General features: G+C 41.9%; 1 protein-coding gene across 5 annotated transcripts in view; it reads right to left on the minus strand.

Moving 5' to 3' along the window:
- The window catches only part of ZNF462 (zinc finger protein 462), a 217,461-nt gene that overhangs the window by 100,591 nt on the left and 102,611 nt on the right, over positions 1-14,259 (minus strand). For 4 of the 5 annotated variants that reach the window (XM_069239957.1, XM_069239948.1, XM_069239939.1 and 1 more), the window contains exons 4-6: positions 13,168-13,326; positions 6,237-6,496; positions 5,287-5,405 (exon numbers count right to left, since the gene is read on the minus strand). In XM_069239957.1, the coding sequence (XP_069096058.1) occupies positions 5,287-5,405; positions 6,237-6,496; positions 13,168-13,326 (538 nt within the window). The remainder of the gene's footprint in view (positions 1-5,286; positions 5,406-6,236; positions 6,497-13,167; positions 13,327-14,259) is intronic. The other variant, XM_069239970.1, reaches the window with a different exon arrangement.

The raw sequence follows: 14,259 nt of genomic DNA on the forward strand, positions 1-14,259 counted from the left end.
AGGAAGGAGAGGGAGAGGAGGAAAAGCGTAAGCAAATATCCCTGACCAGTTCATCCATAGGGCATTGCCTTGGGACTGTTTGTGTGGGTATCTGGATGCGAAGTTTTGGCATTTTGCGTTCTCCCTTGTCGCAAACAAGTCTATCTGAGGTGTTCCCCAGAGTTTGAAATAAGTGTTCAGAATTTGGGGGTGAATTTCCCATTCGTGGACCTGTTGGTGATCTCGAGAGAGATTGTCTGCGAGTTGATTTTGGATCCCTGGTATAAATTGTGCTATTAGGCGAATTTGGTTGTGAATTGCCCAACGCCAAATCTTTTGTGCTAGCAGGCTTAACTGCGTGGAGTGCGTCCCCCCTTGCTTGTTTAGATAATACATTGTTGTCATGTTGTCTGTTTTGACGAGGATGTATTTGTGAACTATTATTGGTTGGAAAGCTTTTAGTGCTTGAAAAACTGCTAGAAGTTCTAGGTGATTTATATGCAGTTTTGTTTGATGTATGTTCCATTGTCCTTGTATGCTGTGTTGATCGAGGTGTGCTCCCCACCCTGTCATGGAAGCATCTGTTGTTATTACGTATTGTGGCACTGGGTCTTGGAAAGGCCGCCCTTTGTTTAAATTTATGTTGTTCCACCACAGAAGTGAGAGGTAAGTTTGGCGGTCTATTAACACCAGATCTAGAAGGTGACCCTGTGCTTGCGACCATTGTGATGCTAGGCACTGTTGTAAGGGCCTCATGTGCAGTCTTGCGTTTGGGACAATGGCTATGCATGAAGACATCATGCCTAGGAGTTGTAGTACCATCTTTGCGTGTATCCTTTGTGTTGGATACATGCGTTGTATGATGGTGTTGAAATTTCGAATTCTTTGTGGACTTGGAGTGGCTACTCCTTTTGATGTGTCTATTATGGCTCCCAGGTATTGTTGTACCTTGCGCGGCAGAATTTTGGATTTTGTGAAATTGACGGTGAACCCTAGTTTGAAGAGGGTTTGTATGATATGATTTGTGTGATTTGAGCACTGTATTAACGAATGGGCCTTGATTAGCCAGTCGTCTAGATATGGGAACACATGTATTTGCTGCCTTCTTATGTGTGCAGCGACTACCGCTAGACATTTGGTAAAGACTCTTGGTGCGGTTGTTAATCCGAAAGGCAGTACCTTGAATTGGTAATGTATTCCCTTGAATACAAACCTTAGGTATTTCCTGTGCGATGGGTGTATTGGTATATGGAAATAAGCATCCTTGAGGTGTAAAGTTGCCATGTAGTCGTGTAGTTTTAGCAATGGCAATACTTCTTGTAGTGTGACCATGTGAAAGTGGTCTGATTTGATGAAAGTGTTCACTACTCTGAGGTCTAGGATTGGTCTCAGCGTTTTGTCCTTCTTTGGTATCAGAAAGTACAGTGAGTAAACTCCTGTGTTTATTTGTGTGTTTGGCACTAATTCGATTGCATTCTTTTGCAATAGTGCCTGCACTTCTATCTCCAGGAGATTGGAATGGTGTGTTGTCAAATATTGTGCTTTTGGTGGTATGTTTGGAGGGAATTGTAGAAATTCTATGCAATAACCATGTTGGATAATTGCTAGAACCCAAGTGTCTGTAGTGATTTCCTCCCATGCTTTGTAATAATGACTTATTCTTCCCCCCACTGGTGTTGTGTGGAGGGGGTGAGTGACATGTGAGTCACTGTTTAGTAGTAGGGGTTTTGGGGCTCTGAAATCTTCCTCTATTTCTAGGGAATTGCCCTCCTCTATATTGTCCCCTAAAACCTCCTCTATACTGTCCCTGGTAACTGGACGGTGTTGCTTGTGAGGTGCTGGCTTGTGTGCTCTGACCCCGAAACCCCCCTCGAAAGGGTGTTTTACGGAATGTGCTGTAATTCCCTCTGCTCTGCGGGGAGTAGAGTGCGCCCATGGCTTTGGCAGTGTCCGTATCTTTTTTGAGTTTTTTAATCGCTGTGTCCACTTCTGGACCGAACAGTTCTTTTTCATTAAAAGGCATATTGAGAACTGCTTGTTGAATCTCTGGTTTAAATCCAGACGTTCGGAGCCATGCATGCCTTCTGATAGTTACAGATGTATTAATTGTCCGTGCAGCTGTATCTGCAGCGTCCATGGAGGAGCGGATCTGGTTGTTGGAAATGGTCTGTCCCTCCTCAACCACTTGTTTTGCCCTATTTTGTAAGTCCTTGGGCAGATGTTCAATGAGATGTTGCATCTCGTCCCAGTGGGCTCTGTCATAGCGCGCAAGTAGTGCCTGGGAGTTCGCGATCCGCCACTGGTTTGCAGCTTGTGCTGCGACTCTTTTACCAGCTGCATCGAACTTGCGGCTTTCTTTATCTGGGGGTGGTGCATCTCCAGATGTGTGAGAGTTGGCCCTTTTCCTAGCTGCTCCTACAACGACAGAGTCTGGTGGCAGCTGTGTAGTGATGAAAACCGGGTCTGTAGGAGGCGCCTTATACTTTTTTTCCACCCTTGGTGTGATTGCCCTACTTTTGACCGGCTCCTTAAAGATTTCTTTTGCGTGCCGGAGCATACCAGGGAGCATAGGCAGGCTTTGGTATGAGCTGTGGGTGGAGGAGAGTGTGTTGAATAAAAAATCATCCTCGACCTGTTCTGAGTGGAGGCTTACGTTGTGAAATTGTGCTGCTCTAGCCACCACTTGAGAATACGCGGTGCTGTCTTCTGGTGGAGATGGCTTCGTAGGGTATGCCTCCGGACTGTTATCTGACACTGGGGCGTCGTATAGGTCCCATGCGTCTTGATCTTGGTCACCCTGGCTTATGGTGGTGTGAGCTGGGGAGTGTGATGGAGTTCGTGCTGGTGAGACGTTAATCACGGGCGGAGGAGAGGGTGGTGGGGTAACTCTTTTCACCACTTTTGGTTGTGGTGTCTGTTCAGTTTGGAACTCCAACCTTCTCTTTCTTCTAATGGGGGGAAGGGTGCTTATTTTTCCTGTCCCCTGCTGTATGAAGATACGCTTTTGCGTATGGTCCACATCAGTTGATTGTAGCTCTTCCTCAAACCTATGCTTTTGCATTTGGGAGGTTAGCGAGTGCTCTTCTGTATAAGAGCCTGAAGCTGGGTCGCTTGCAGTTTGTTTCGGCACCGAAACCCTGTCTGCGTGTTTTTTCGGCTCTGAGGTGACTTTTTTCTTTTTCGGGGCCGAAACCTCTCGGCGTCGATCTTCTTCGGTGCCGCTGTCTCGGCGTCGAGCCGTGTCCACACCGGCATCTCGGTGTCGAGGCTTGTCTCCAGCACTTTCTCGGTCCCGAGAAGGCTGCGTGCCGGTGTCTCGACCGGAGTCGGACGATCTCGGCACTGTTTGGGCCTTTTTCGGTGCCGACGGTCGGTCACCGAATTTATGGGTGGAGCCATGGCCTGATGGCAGTGGCGTCCCCTGGGCCTTGTAAATTTTCCTCTGTGTAGTTTTAGACGTCTTACTCACGGTTTGTGTATCGTCGAATCCTTCGGAGTCCGATTCTTGGATCGAGAAGGTACCTTCCTCTTCCTGCTCCTTGAACTCTCGGTGGGCTGTCGGCGCGGACGCCATCTGAAGTCTTCTGGCTCGACGGTCTCGGAGTGTCTTTCGGGACCGGAACGCACGACAGGCCTCACAGGTGTCTTCACTGTGCTCAGGTGACAGGCACAGGTTACAGACCAAGTGTTGGTCTGTATAGGGGTATTTATTGTGGCATTTGGGGCAGAAACGGAACGGGGTCCGTTCCATCGGCGTTCTTCAGCACGCGGTCGGGCCGACCAGGCCCCGACGGGGGATCGAAAAACTACCCTGAAGGGCACCAGAGCTCTTCGATGCGGTGTTGAATCTAAGTACGCCGATCCCGAACGCAACAATACCGACGAAAATCTTCCGAAATTAGCTAATTTTCCGTTCCGAAACTCGGAGCGACAGGAACACGTCCGAACCCGATGGCGGAAAAAAAACAATCGAAGATGGAGTCGACGCCCATGCGCAATGGAGACAAAAGGAGGAGTCACTCGGTCCCGTGACTCGAAAGACTTCTTCGAAGAAAAACAACTTGTAACACTCCGGCCCAACACCAGATGGCGAGCTATTGCAAAACATGCGTATCTACAGCGACAGATGCCATCGAACATACAGTTATATCCTATACGTATTTAGACTGCACAGGCTGCTTCGTGAAACAATAATAAACCACAATGAAACAATAACTTTTACATTTTAGCTTTGCAGCATTTCAGTTACTTTGTTCTTCAAAAGCACATACATGAACTTAATGTGAGAAAATAGCTATATTAAATGTGTAATAACTGCCTTAATTCCTTCTTTTAATGGCCCAGTTACAGGTTGGACAGAGCGGTATTCCTTTGTAGGGATATAGCTGTACCTGATTACAACTGCCCCTCTGTTCTCTACTTAGGACGCTGTGGGAACGCTGAGCCTGATTTTGATATAATGTTGGCAGTAAAACTGAGTGTGGGTTCAGGTCCAAGCTGCAAGCTCAAGTGCTGGCCAGCCCCACTTGACCCCCCCCCCCTCAACAGCATCAGGGTAGCCCGGTAGTCTCCCCTGCTCCAGACACCCTCCGACTCACCCACAGGAATCTGCCCATTCCCATTTACCACCTGCTGAAAGCAGATGGCTAATGGAAGTGGAAGAAGGCCCATTATTTGGCCTGGACAGGGAATCTATATGATGCTCTTCACCCACTATACTCAGATCCATATGTTAAGTTCCCAACACTATACTCAGGTCCACATGTTAGTTCCCATTCTGGGAAGAATAATTTAAAACTGCACAGTTACAGGGGTGGAATTATGAGCCGGAATCATTAACTCCAGGCCTGACAATTCTGCCACGCCAGCACTATGCAACTTACAGTTAGTTCCTTGATGCGTATTTGCTGGTACAGAATTTGCAAGTATTTTGGCAATTATGCTTGCAATTCCAAAAGATGGTGTAAATAAAAGCCACTGGACATACATTCGTATGATCTAAATTCTAAAAATAAAAAATAAAAAAAAATAAAACACATTGAAAAGTAAGATTATGGAACATACATATAAGGGAAAAAAAAGGTTTACTAGGTTTGCCTATACTTCCTCCACAAGATTTCTCAGTCTCACCAGAAAGCCACTGCTAAGTCTAACGCCATCATTAGATGGTTTCATTTCCAAACTGGCTCCAGCAATTCAGAGGACATTCAAATGCAGGAAGTGGCACAAACACAAAAGTATGACTGGCTAACCACAAAGAAACACAAAGCAGGATCAAGAAGTGTAATTTTATTCAAAGGTACTTACCAGGATGTGCTTTCAGGACATGAGTCTTCAGACGACTATTGTAGGATGACTTAAATGGGCAGAGTTTGCAGCGGAATGGCTTGTGATGGCCATGATGAGTCTGCATGTGACGTTCCAAACTGCAATTGTGGCAGACAAAGATAGGTTAGTGTCAGAGAACGGAATACTTGAGGCCTAAACTAGAACATTTGTTGTTTTTCTATGGCATCCAATGTTTTCATTGTCTTTAAAGCCTCTGCACTATCAAATATGCTTTTTCGAAGTCAGAGCTCCAGTTCAAACAATGCATCCAGTTAAAAAAAAAATAGTCTATTGCTTAAGGAGGTCAAAGTGCAAAGTAGCATAAAGTGAATCAGTTAAGAGGAATGCCGAACTGGAGTTTTTGTTTTTAGGTCACAAATTTAGTTCTAAAGTACTAAACTCAGTGGGCGAGGCGGGATCAGAATGAGAGCGCAGGTTGGCAAGGCCTGATGCTGAAAGGATGTTTAAATGCAGAGGCAACTTCAACTACAAAATAAAGTTTCACAGTATGAATGAAATACATTTGATTAAAAAAAGGATAAAAGAAGTTTTGAAAGGGGACGATGAGCAGAGAATTCCCTATATGACAGATACTGCATGAAGTTTCCAATTATGCAGAGCTCACTTCATTGTTCAGTTCTATTCAACATACTACGAGCACTCATAGTCTGTGTAAAAGGGTTGCTTTAACCAAGGATCTATGGCAATGTGTACTTTTAGTAAGTGAAAAGGCTACAAATGGACAATCTACTTGCGTTTGCAATGATGACTTGCACTCACATTTATTTAGAGCTATCCGTGTATGTCCCATCTAGTGAAACATTTCCATGACAATTGTGACAGCAGATACAGAAAAGGACAGCTACACCTTTACCACATACAACAACAAAGGAAGAAAAGAAAGTACATTATGCAATGACAACACCTACTTGTGTCTGAAGGCGGAAACAAAGGAGCAGTACTGACAGCTATATTTGTCTTCACGGGTAAACATGGCTAAGGCCAAATGACTTCTCTCATGAGAGCGTAGTCCCTGCATGGACATTAGCACTCTGTCGCACTGGGAACAATGGTAGCCATCTTGGCGCATTTCTTCCAAGCTGCCGCTATCAGCATCTGATTTTCCTTCCACCGAGGCCTCGAGTTCTTTTACAAGATCACTATCCACAAAATCAGAGGCATCAAAATCCTGCCGAGAAAAAATAAACACTTCAACAATATTCCCAATTTCATTTCCAGTTTAACTCACAAGCTGAGCTTTAGAAATTGATTTACAACTTGAGAGTGAGTGCTCCAGAACTTGGACAATGAATGCAACTGCAGCAATCAGGTAGGTGGCTAAAACGTGGTTTGAAAGGAGCAAAACACAAGCAGCAGTGCCTTTGCTACAAAAACAACAACAATGCGCTGTAAAGGGTATCCATTGGACTAAAACTGTATTTAATGGGTACCTTTTTTGTAAGAATAGAACTAATCACAGTGCTCAATTCTTACTCTTGAAAGCACAGGATAGCATTGGTGTGGGTGAGACTTTTATTCATGCATTATCAAATGGGGGGACATAAGTGGAGGAAAATAAAAAGTACACAAGTTTCATCATCATAACATATGTTTTATCATGTTAAAGGAAAATCCACCAAGCACATCTCTAACAGGCAAAATAATTAAAAGTAATTTCCTCTTTAATTAATTTTAGAAAGGCCACAGCAGGGCATGCAGGTGCCATGAAGTGAATGTCAAAGCAGCACCAATTATTATAGGATTGAGTTTTAAGGGAGCGTTTTTCCCATAGATTCTTACAAAAATGTTGCAAATGATAAAACATTAATTTTGTCTCCATTTGGACAAAACTAGTATGATCAGGCTCCGATCTGGTGAAGGACAGAGCAATCCAACCCGTACTTAGGCTTTACTTTTGCGAATGTCACAAATAGAGAAAACGACATTGTGCTTTTGTATTATTCTCTCACTGACGATGTAGGAGGGGGATCGATACACACCATGCACAAATATCTTGTACCAACTTAAACTGACTAGTAACCCTTTCTATTGGCACACAAAACCATACATTTAGCATTTTTGTTAGTCGCTATGGTATCTGTGCTGGCCTGCCCCAGCTGCAGAGAACTATGTCTAAAGTGTTTCTAATATTTCTCATTTGTAGGTCTCTCTCATTTCTCTTCTACTGCATTGTGTTGTAGCACTTCCACCGTGCTTTTTATACCTCACTGACTAGGCCCAAAATCACTTATGGTTGGTTGAGAATGCATCTATTTAATTTGTTGTGTATGGTTGGAAGAGGATGTTGTTTGGGGAGTAAACTTTAAGTGGTATGGTTTGGTGTTGTACATGATGCCCAGAGATGTGCTCCAGTCTTAATAAAATGGCATGCAGCAGCGTTTTACACATGCAGCATTAGGTGACTAGAAGAGGGAGGGATAATTTTGTGTTCTCTGTATACAAAACAGAGTTATTTGCAGCCTGAAACATATTTTAATCATGATTTTTGAAAGAGCTAGGTACTTTTCTTTCTAAATTTTATACTGCTGTTGATGATCCTTATTCTTTTTAGGAGCGTGTTCCTGCGCATGTGTGCCTGAACAGATAACAAGCGTGCCAATTTTTTTTTCTTTTTTTCAAAAACAGAATAGCATCAGGAGTGGAGCCATTTTGGATCTGTGGTTTTTTCTTTAACTGCACAGTTTTGAGTTACAACAGAAAGAAGGTGAATCTTGTCCCAAGGATGACCAAGTGTATGAAGCACATTCTTTTGGCACTAATAACCAGTGTAAAGCATCGAAGTCTGCAGTAATGTGGTCTTGTCTGCTCAGGTTTATTAATTGTATAGCCGTGACGTTTTAGATTTGTTGAAGCATGCTTATTGGGTTTTTTGAAAGTTCAGCATTCGCATAATCAAGAAGTGATTACACTAGGGATACTGATAGATGAATCATGCGGTCTCTCTGTCGCTTCACCTCCTATGATGTGGTGACTGGTGGTCCTAGACCCTGGAGAAAAAGGGATATTGGGGTCATACGTTTTCCATATTCCACAAAGGAGCATTTCCATTTTGAATGAGTTGACTTAAAGACTGTTCTTGAGCATCCAATGTTTTCTTCCCCAACAGCCATTCACCAAAGCCAGAAATCTTAATGTTTTCTCATTTTAAGATGGTGAGGACATCAGCAGCATAGCTATACCATATAAGCTTAAAAGAGCTGGCTAGGCTAGAAAGTGGTGGCACATATACACTGAAGAGGAGAATGGCAATTGATGACACTTAGGGAACACCTACCCATGAGATGACTCGCATTTAGTATAACTGGGTAAAATTGGCACTGTGGGCCAAGTCAGTGAGGTGCATTTTATCCAACTGGAGGTGGTGCCCTGGAGTCCTACATCATTTGGTCTTGTCTTTGAAACCGGAGTTAGTACTCTACAGTGGTGAATACTGAGGACAGTTCAAGCAGTAGTAACAACTGCAACTACATTCAAATCTAAAGTATTCTTGAGATGAAAGCTGATTCAGTACTCATTCAAGGTCTGAACCCATGACTTTCTGTCTAAAAGAAGATTGGTTGGTTCAATGAAGCTGGATATCTGAGAGAAGGCTGACGTTTCAATACGTTTACCTAGAAATAGAAAAAGCACAGAATTAGGAGTATAGATCAATAATTACCTTGTTATATGGAAGGGATAGGGTTCTTGCTCGAGAGAACTTACAGGGAAGTATTAGATTAGGTCAATGGAGAAAATAAATGTTTTCAGTAGTTCTGAAAAGAACAAGGTTGTGGTGCGTTCTCAACTGGGTGGGAAAACAATTCAATAGGCTGGTAACTGTTCTAGAGAAGGATTGCTTTATAGTTTGATTTTGCTTGAATTCCAGTGTCTCCAGGTATAGTGAGCACTTGCTTCACAAACCCTGTTGTCCTCAGGATATAGTCAATGGGTTGCCAATGTAAGGTGCCCTATATAACTTTCATATAAGGGGCCTTGTACACAAGGCAGCATGTTTTAGGTTTGACCTTGCTTCTAGGGAGAACCACTGTTACCTTTCACAAGAGTGGGGCAACTTTGCTTAATTTTCTCTACACAAGCTGTAAAGAAGGTTCTTGATGTCCTTTAATGAAAATAAAAAATAAATATTTAAGTTTGTTGACGGTTAAGCATAGTGCCTGGGTATTATCTATTGTGAAATCAAAGAATTTACTTCCAGAATCAGTGATGTGGAAAACTATAGGCTCATCTCATTCACCAATGCTAGATGAAATCTGAGTGAGGATTAAAAAAATTTAAAAAAATACATTTTTGTTTTTGAGGATTTTATATGAGAAGTTTCCATACCTTCAATACGGACATTTTATGAAATCTACTGAAAGAATAAGGAGGTTGTAGATGGACAACATATTTCGGCATACTTCAGTGTCATCTGTGTATTGATGAATGAGAATTCCTGACTGTATCAGGCACATACTGAATGGCTCTATGATTAAGTTGAACAGTACCAGAGAAACTAGGAGTCTTTGTTGAACATGTTACTGCCCAGGTGATATTTTTTGAGCTGTGCATCCCAATTGTCATCATTTCATGACACTTAAAAAGTAAGAGGAAAAACTTGTTAGAGTAAAATTCCTGAAGTCCATTTGTGTTACAAACGTGTTTAGCAGCTTCTGATGATCAACAGTTTCAAGGGCCGATAATCTATTAAGGCGACTAACTGTATGCCTATTATCATCCAGGATACAATGACTATCATCTAGCACTTTTAAGCTTGAAGTTTCAGTGCTGCAGCCAGCTCTGAATCCAGACTGCTAGTTTACAAGTAGCTAGTTGTAACACAATGCTAAATAAATTACCTGCCCCAGCCAGAGTAAGAGAATGCAGGTAGAGGCTGAATAATATGCATATGCCCAGGTTGAGCATCTTCAGGACTCATTGAATACTGGAAGTTCATAGGATGTTTTTGATCTTTTTTGAATTTCTGTGAGTTATGTATTTGGATCATCTACTGCTGAAGTAGGTCCTCCGCAAATAAGATGACTGTGTATTGATCATTTGCCACCGCTTTTCACTCAAACTTGTGCTTATGTTCAAAGAGTAGCAGTGGGCTTCATTGTCAAAGTGCTTTGGAAAATATATTGGTTAACTTCTAATGGCTTGCAAGTTTTTTTCTTAAATCCTACTGCAATTAGGACTTCAGATGAGACCTGCCTACTTCGTCTAGAGCTTTTTCTGCAGCAACAACACAAACGTATGACCATTCCTCCATAGCTTAGGTGAAGTGCTCTTTTAGTGAGGTCTGCAACTTATCTACTGTGCACACAATGGATTCCATCAGTGTTGGAAATAATTTTTAAAAGGTATGTAGCCAGAATGTTAGCAAAGTTTTTTTGAGTGTTCGTTGGGGCTATCTAGTGATAAAAGGGGCGTTGTAGGAATCATTAGCTGCTATTGGTGCGATCAAAATAGTAATGTTTACCATGGAAGGTGTGAATATTCTTGTGTTCATAAATGAGTACTTACATTTTGTTAATGGACCAGTGTCTTCCTTCTGTTCTTTTGGTCTTGGTGTCCTCCAGACCCCTTCTCCCCACACCCTCTCTTTCTCCACGAGCTGAGCCCAGGGCCACGTTCTTGGTTTTGTTATTGATCTGCTATATAAGTCAACGTTATCTTCCAAAACGACCTGAAGAATGTAAGCCCTTCTTTGAGTGATGAAATAAGTTGTGTCTGGACTCCCAGTTCAAATGTGAGCGCCAATGAATAGGTCCATCAGCAATAGTCTATTTTGGATCAAGTGTTAAATCACTGGCATCTTTTCCTTCCTTTATTTATTTATTGTATATGTGATACTCCTTGCAGGAAAATGGTTAATGGACCTTGGATAATGAATTGCTGTGTTTCTGTAATGAATAAGGAATGCATCATGACAAGGACATTCCCTAGAAATGGAACAAATACACATGGATTCAAACATGTGCACTTGTTCCAGGTTATTTCCTTTAAATCCACTTTACGAATAATCAACCTGAATACCTCTGTCAGATAAACTTTTGAGTCATCTCCTTTTGCTCCGTCCTAAATCTACCTAACCCAGTTACTGTTACTCCTGTTTTCCATTTGTTGTGCTCAGAGCTCTGGGGATTTGAATTTGTAGTACTTCAATGGTGCCCTTTGAATTTGATCCTCTATTACTTTTTTTTTTTTGCTGTGTGCTTCCCAATTAATAGAGGATATTTTGTTTCTGTTATTGCTTGCTTTAAATCCTGTCTACAAGCCTCTTATAATGTTTTAAGGTTAGATTGAGCTCCCCTAGGTGCTCTATAAAGTTTGTCTTTCTTTTTTTTTTGTAAGGGCTTTCTAGAGTTCCTAATGTGCCTCTTTTCTGAGACCATTGTTTGGTCTTTATTACGTCAGGGTTGAAGACTTTTAATGAGATAAATTTGCTTTTGTTTGTCATCTGTTATGCAATGCCTTTGAAAGTATAAATTCTGATCCTGCCTCACGCAGTGTGAGCTGATCATCTCCTCATGACTTTCTCCCAATGGGCTCCAAATATCAATCCTAACCACTAGCTCTTTTCCTGGCTCTCTAAGCACCTTTTCTACGCAGCTTCATTAAGGTGTGTTCCAATCTCTCCTTGGTTGTCCTGTTCATCTTAGAATGTTGGCAACTGCTGTGTTGGCCTTGCTGCCCTTGTCTCGAACGATCACCAGGATGTTGCCCTAGGACTCCTAGCATCTTCTGCTATCTCTACAGACCTCGAATTGTCTCTCACTGCACTCCTTATATACTGCTTTTCTGGGACCTTCCTCTTTCACCTTTGTTTTCCTCCGTTAATGTTATTTTTCCCCTGCGTGTATGGATTTTGTGACAGTTCTCCACTTTCTTACTGTCTCCCCTTTTACTGGGTGATGCTTCTCTTAAGCTTCTCCACTCCTGCATCGCCTCTTAACACACTTGCAGGATCCACATTGAGCACTCACTCCTCTTGTGTTTAGTTATTTCTTGTATGGTCCAAAACCATTAACACAGCATTCCATCACTTTAGCCACAGGTATCAAATGGGCTTTTCCTGCTTCCTTCACGGCTCTCTTCCTGGCACCTATGCTATGTTGTCCTGGGTTCCTTAATGGCAGCTCCACTTTACTACTCTACCTGCATGTGTGGCAAGCCTCATCTGCGAATCCTTTGCCAGGTCCCATTAGCCTTCTGCTTCAGTGCAAGAATCACTTTTTCTGATTTCACTATCCTTTGGGCCCTTGTCCATGTCAGAAGTGCACTCCTTGTATGTGTGTCTAGTTGAGTGAGTCCTACTGCTTCTAGTTTCAAAGAATGCACTCAGCCACCTTCTTACATGATCCCACTATGAAATGTTGGGGAAGGGCTGGACAAGCGAGGCCAACTGCTTCTCCTTAAATGGGTGCACATGGGAGGAAGGATCAGTTTTTTCCACAAATCGGGAGAGGTCAAAGGTGTTCTCTACCTGTCAAGAGCTCACAGGAACTACATCTGCTTAGTTGTTTTCTAAGGCTAAATAAAGTTTTCCTGTCATGTCCAATCGAGCCACAAGGCCACATAAATAACAGTGCCATCATGGAAGGTGTAGGTTGCTCAAATTCCGGCCAACACTTACTCATGCATCTGTAATTACTACTGAAGATCTTCTATCAAAAGCACTTTCAGGAAGAACTTTGCAGCAAAGCGTAGGCTTCAAAAACAATAAAACAATTACCCTTTTTGTGACTCATATAAAAGACAATAGTCCAGTCATGTGATGGCAGAAAAAGATAAAAGAATGAACTTGGCTGGTATATGATCTTCCATTCTAGGTTAATATCATTTCTAACAACATCTCACCTTAATTTCAGCAGCTGTTGATGGACCATTTCCATACTGAACATGCTTGCGGAGATGGTTACAGATAGCTCGAAGAGTAGGATGTACCTCAACACAAAATTTACATTTGTAGCCTACAACAGTCCTTTCTTTAGCAGGCTTCAGTGTATCATCCAAATTCTGTTGAAACAAACATACTGTAATGCCTTTGAAACCACCACTTTCTGGCAAAACTAGAAATGTTGCATGCATAGGAATCATGAGCAATAGTCTGACATCATAACTGGCCAACACCCGGATTGAGTACTTTAATCAGGTCTAATAATTTATTCCTTAAAATTCAAATGATACAAATTAGCACAGTAAGTTATCACATCATCAGCCCCTTAATACTCATACCAATTTGGACCTCATCTTTTTTTAGACAAATTAATATCTGCATTACTCAACACCACTATCGGTTTTATCTAGAACAGTGGGTAATCTAGTCAACGTATTAAGACTTGCAAAACAGACCACGTTACTCATATGTAATACCACTTTCGCTGATAAGGAACACAAAGTGAATATCACTTTTGTATCATTAAAATAAATTATGGTCTGTAAGAATTCCCTAACTCATTTAAATTGACAGAAAAGCTGTTGACAATACAACTATTTACTAGGCCCCATTTAAACTGGGTTGCATGTCATGTCCCTTGCATCATACCATCGTAAAAGTAATCTGTTTTGGGATAAACAACGCATCAGATTTTTGTGCACTACAAGCATTACTTTATAGTGCCATTTAAGTCCAATATAATGTAGAAAAATTTGACTTGCAAATGGAGCACAATTCACAACCAATGAAATAATACAAGTGAGAAAATGTCATCTTCAGGAAACTTTTAAAAAAAGTAGAAAGTATTATGTAAGGAGAAGTACAAATCCCCGTTTGAGTGTATGACAGGAGAGAGACATTTTCTCCAGAGTAAGAGACGTTTCCTTTTCTATGTCTACAAATTTAGTGCTCCACTAACATGAGATAAGCTATTTTTATTTTATAAGACCCTTGCTATCAGCTTCTCCTACCACGCCGTACCTTACAAGCTAATTTAGCCACTAAACCATGTT

This window comes from Pleurodeles waltl, chromosome 1_2, assembly GCF_031143425.1.
Source record: "Pleurodeles waltl isolate 20211129_DDA chromosome 1_2, aPleWal1.hap1.20221129, whole genome shotgun sequence".
Lineage (NCBI taxonomy): Eukaryota > Metazoa > Chordata > Amphibia > Caudata > Salamandridae > Pleurodeles > Pleurodeles waltl.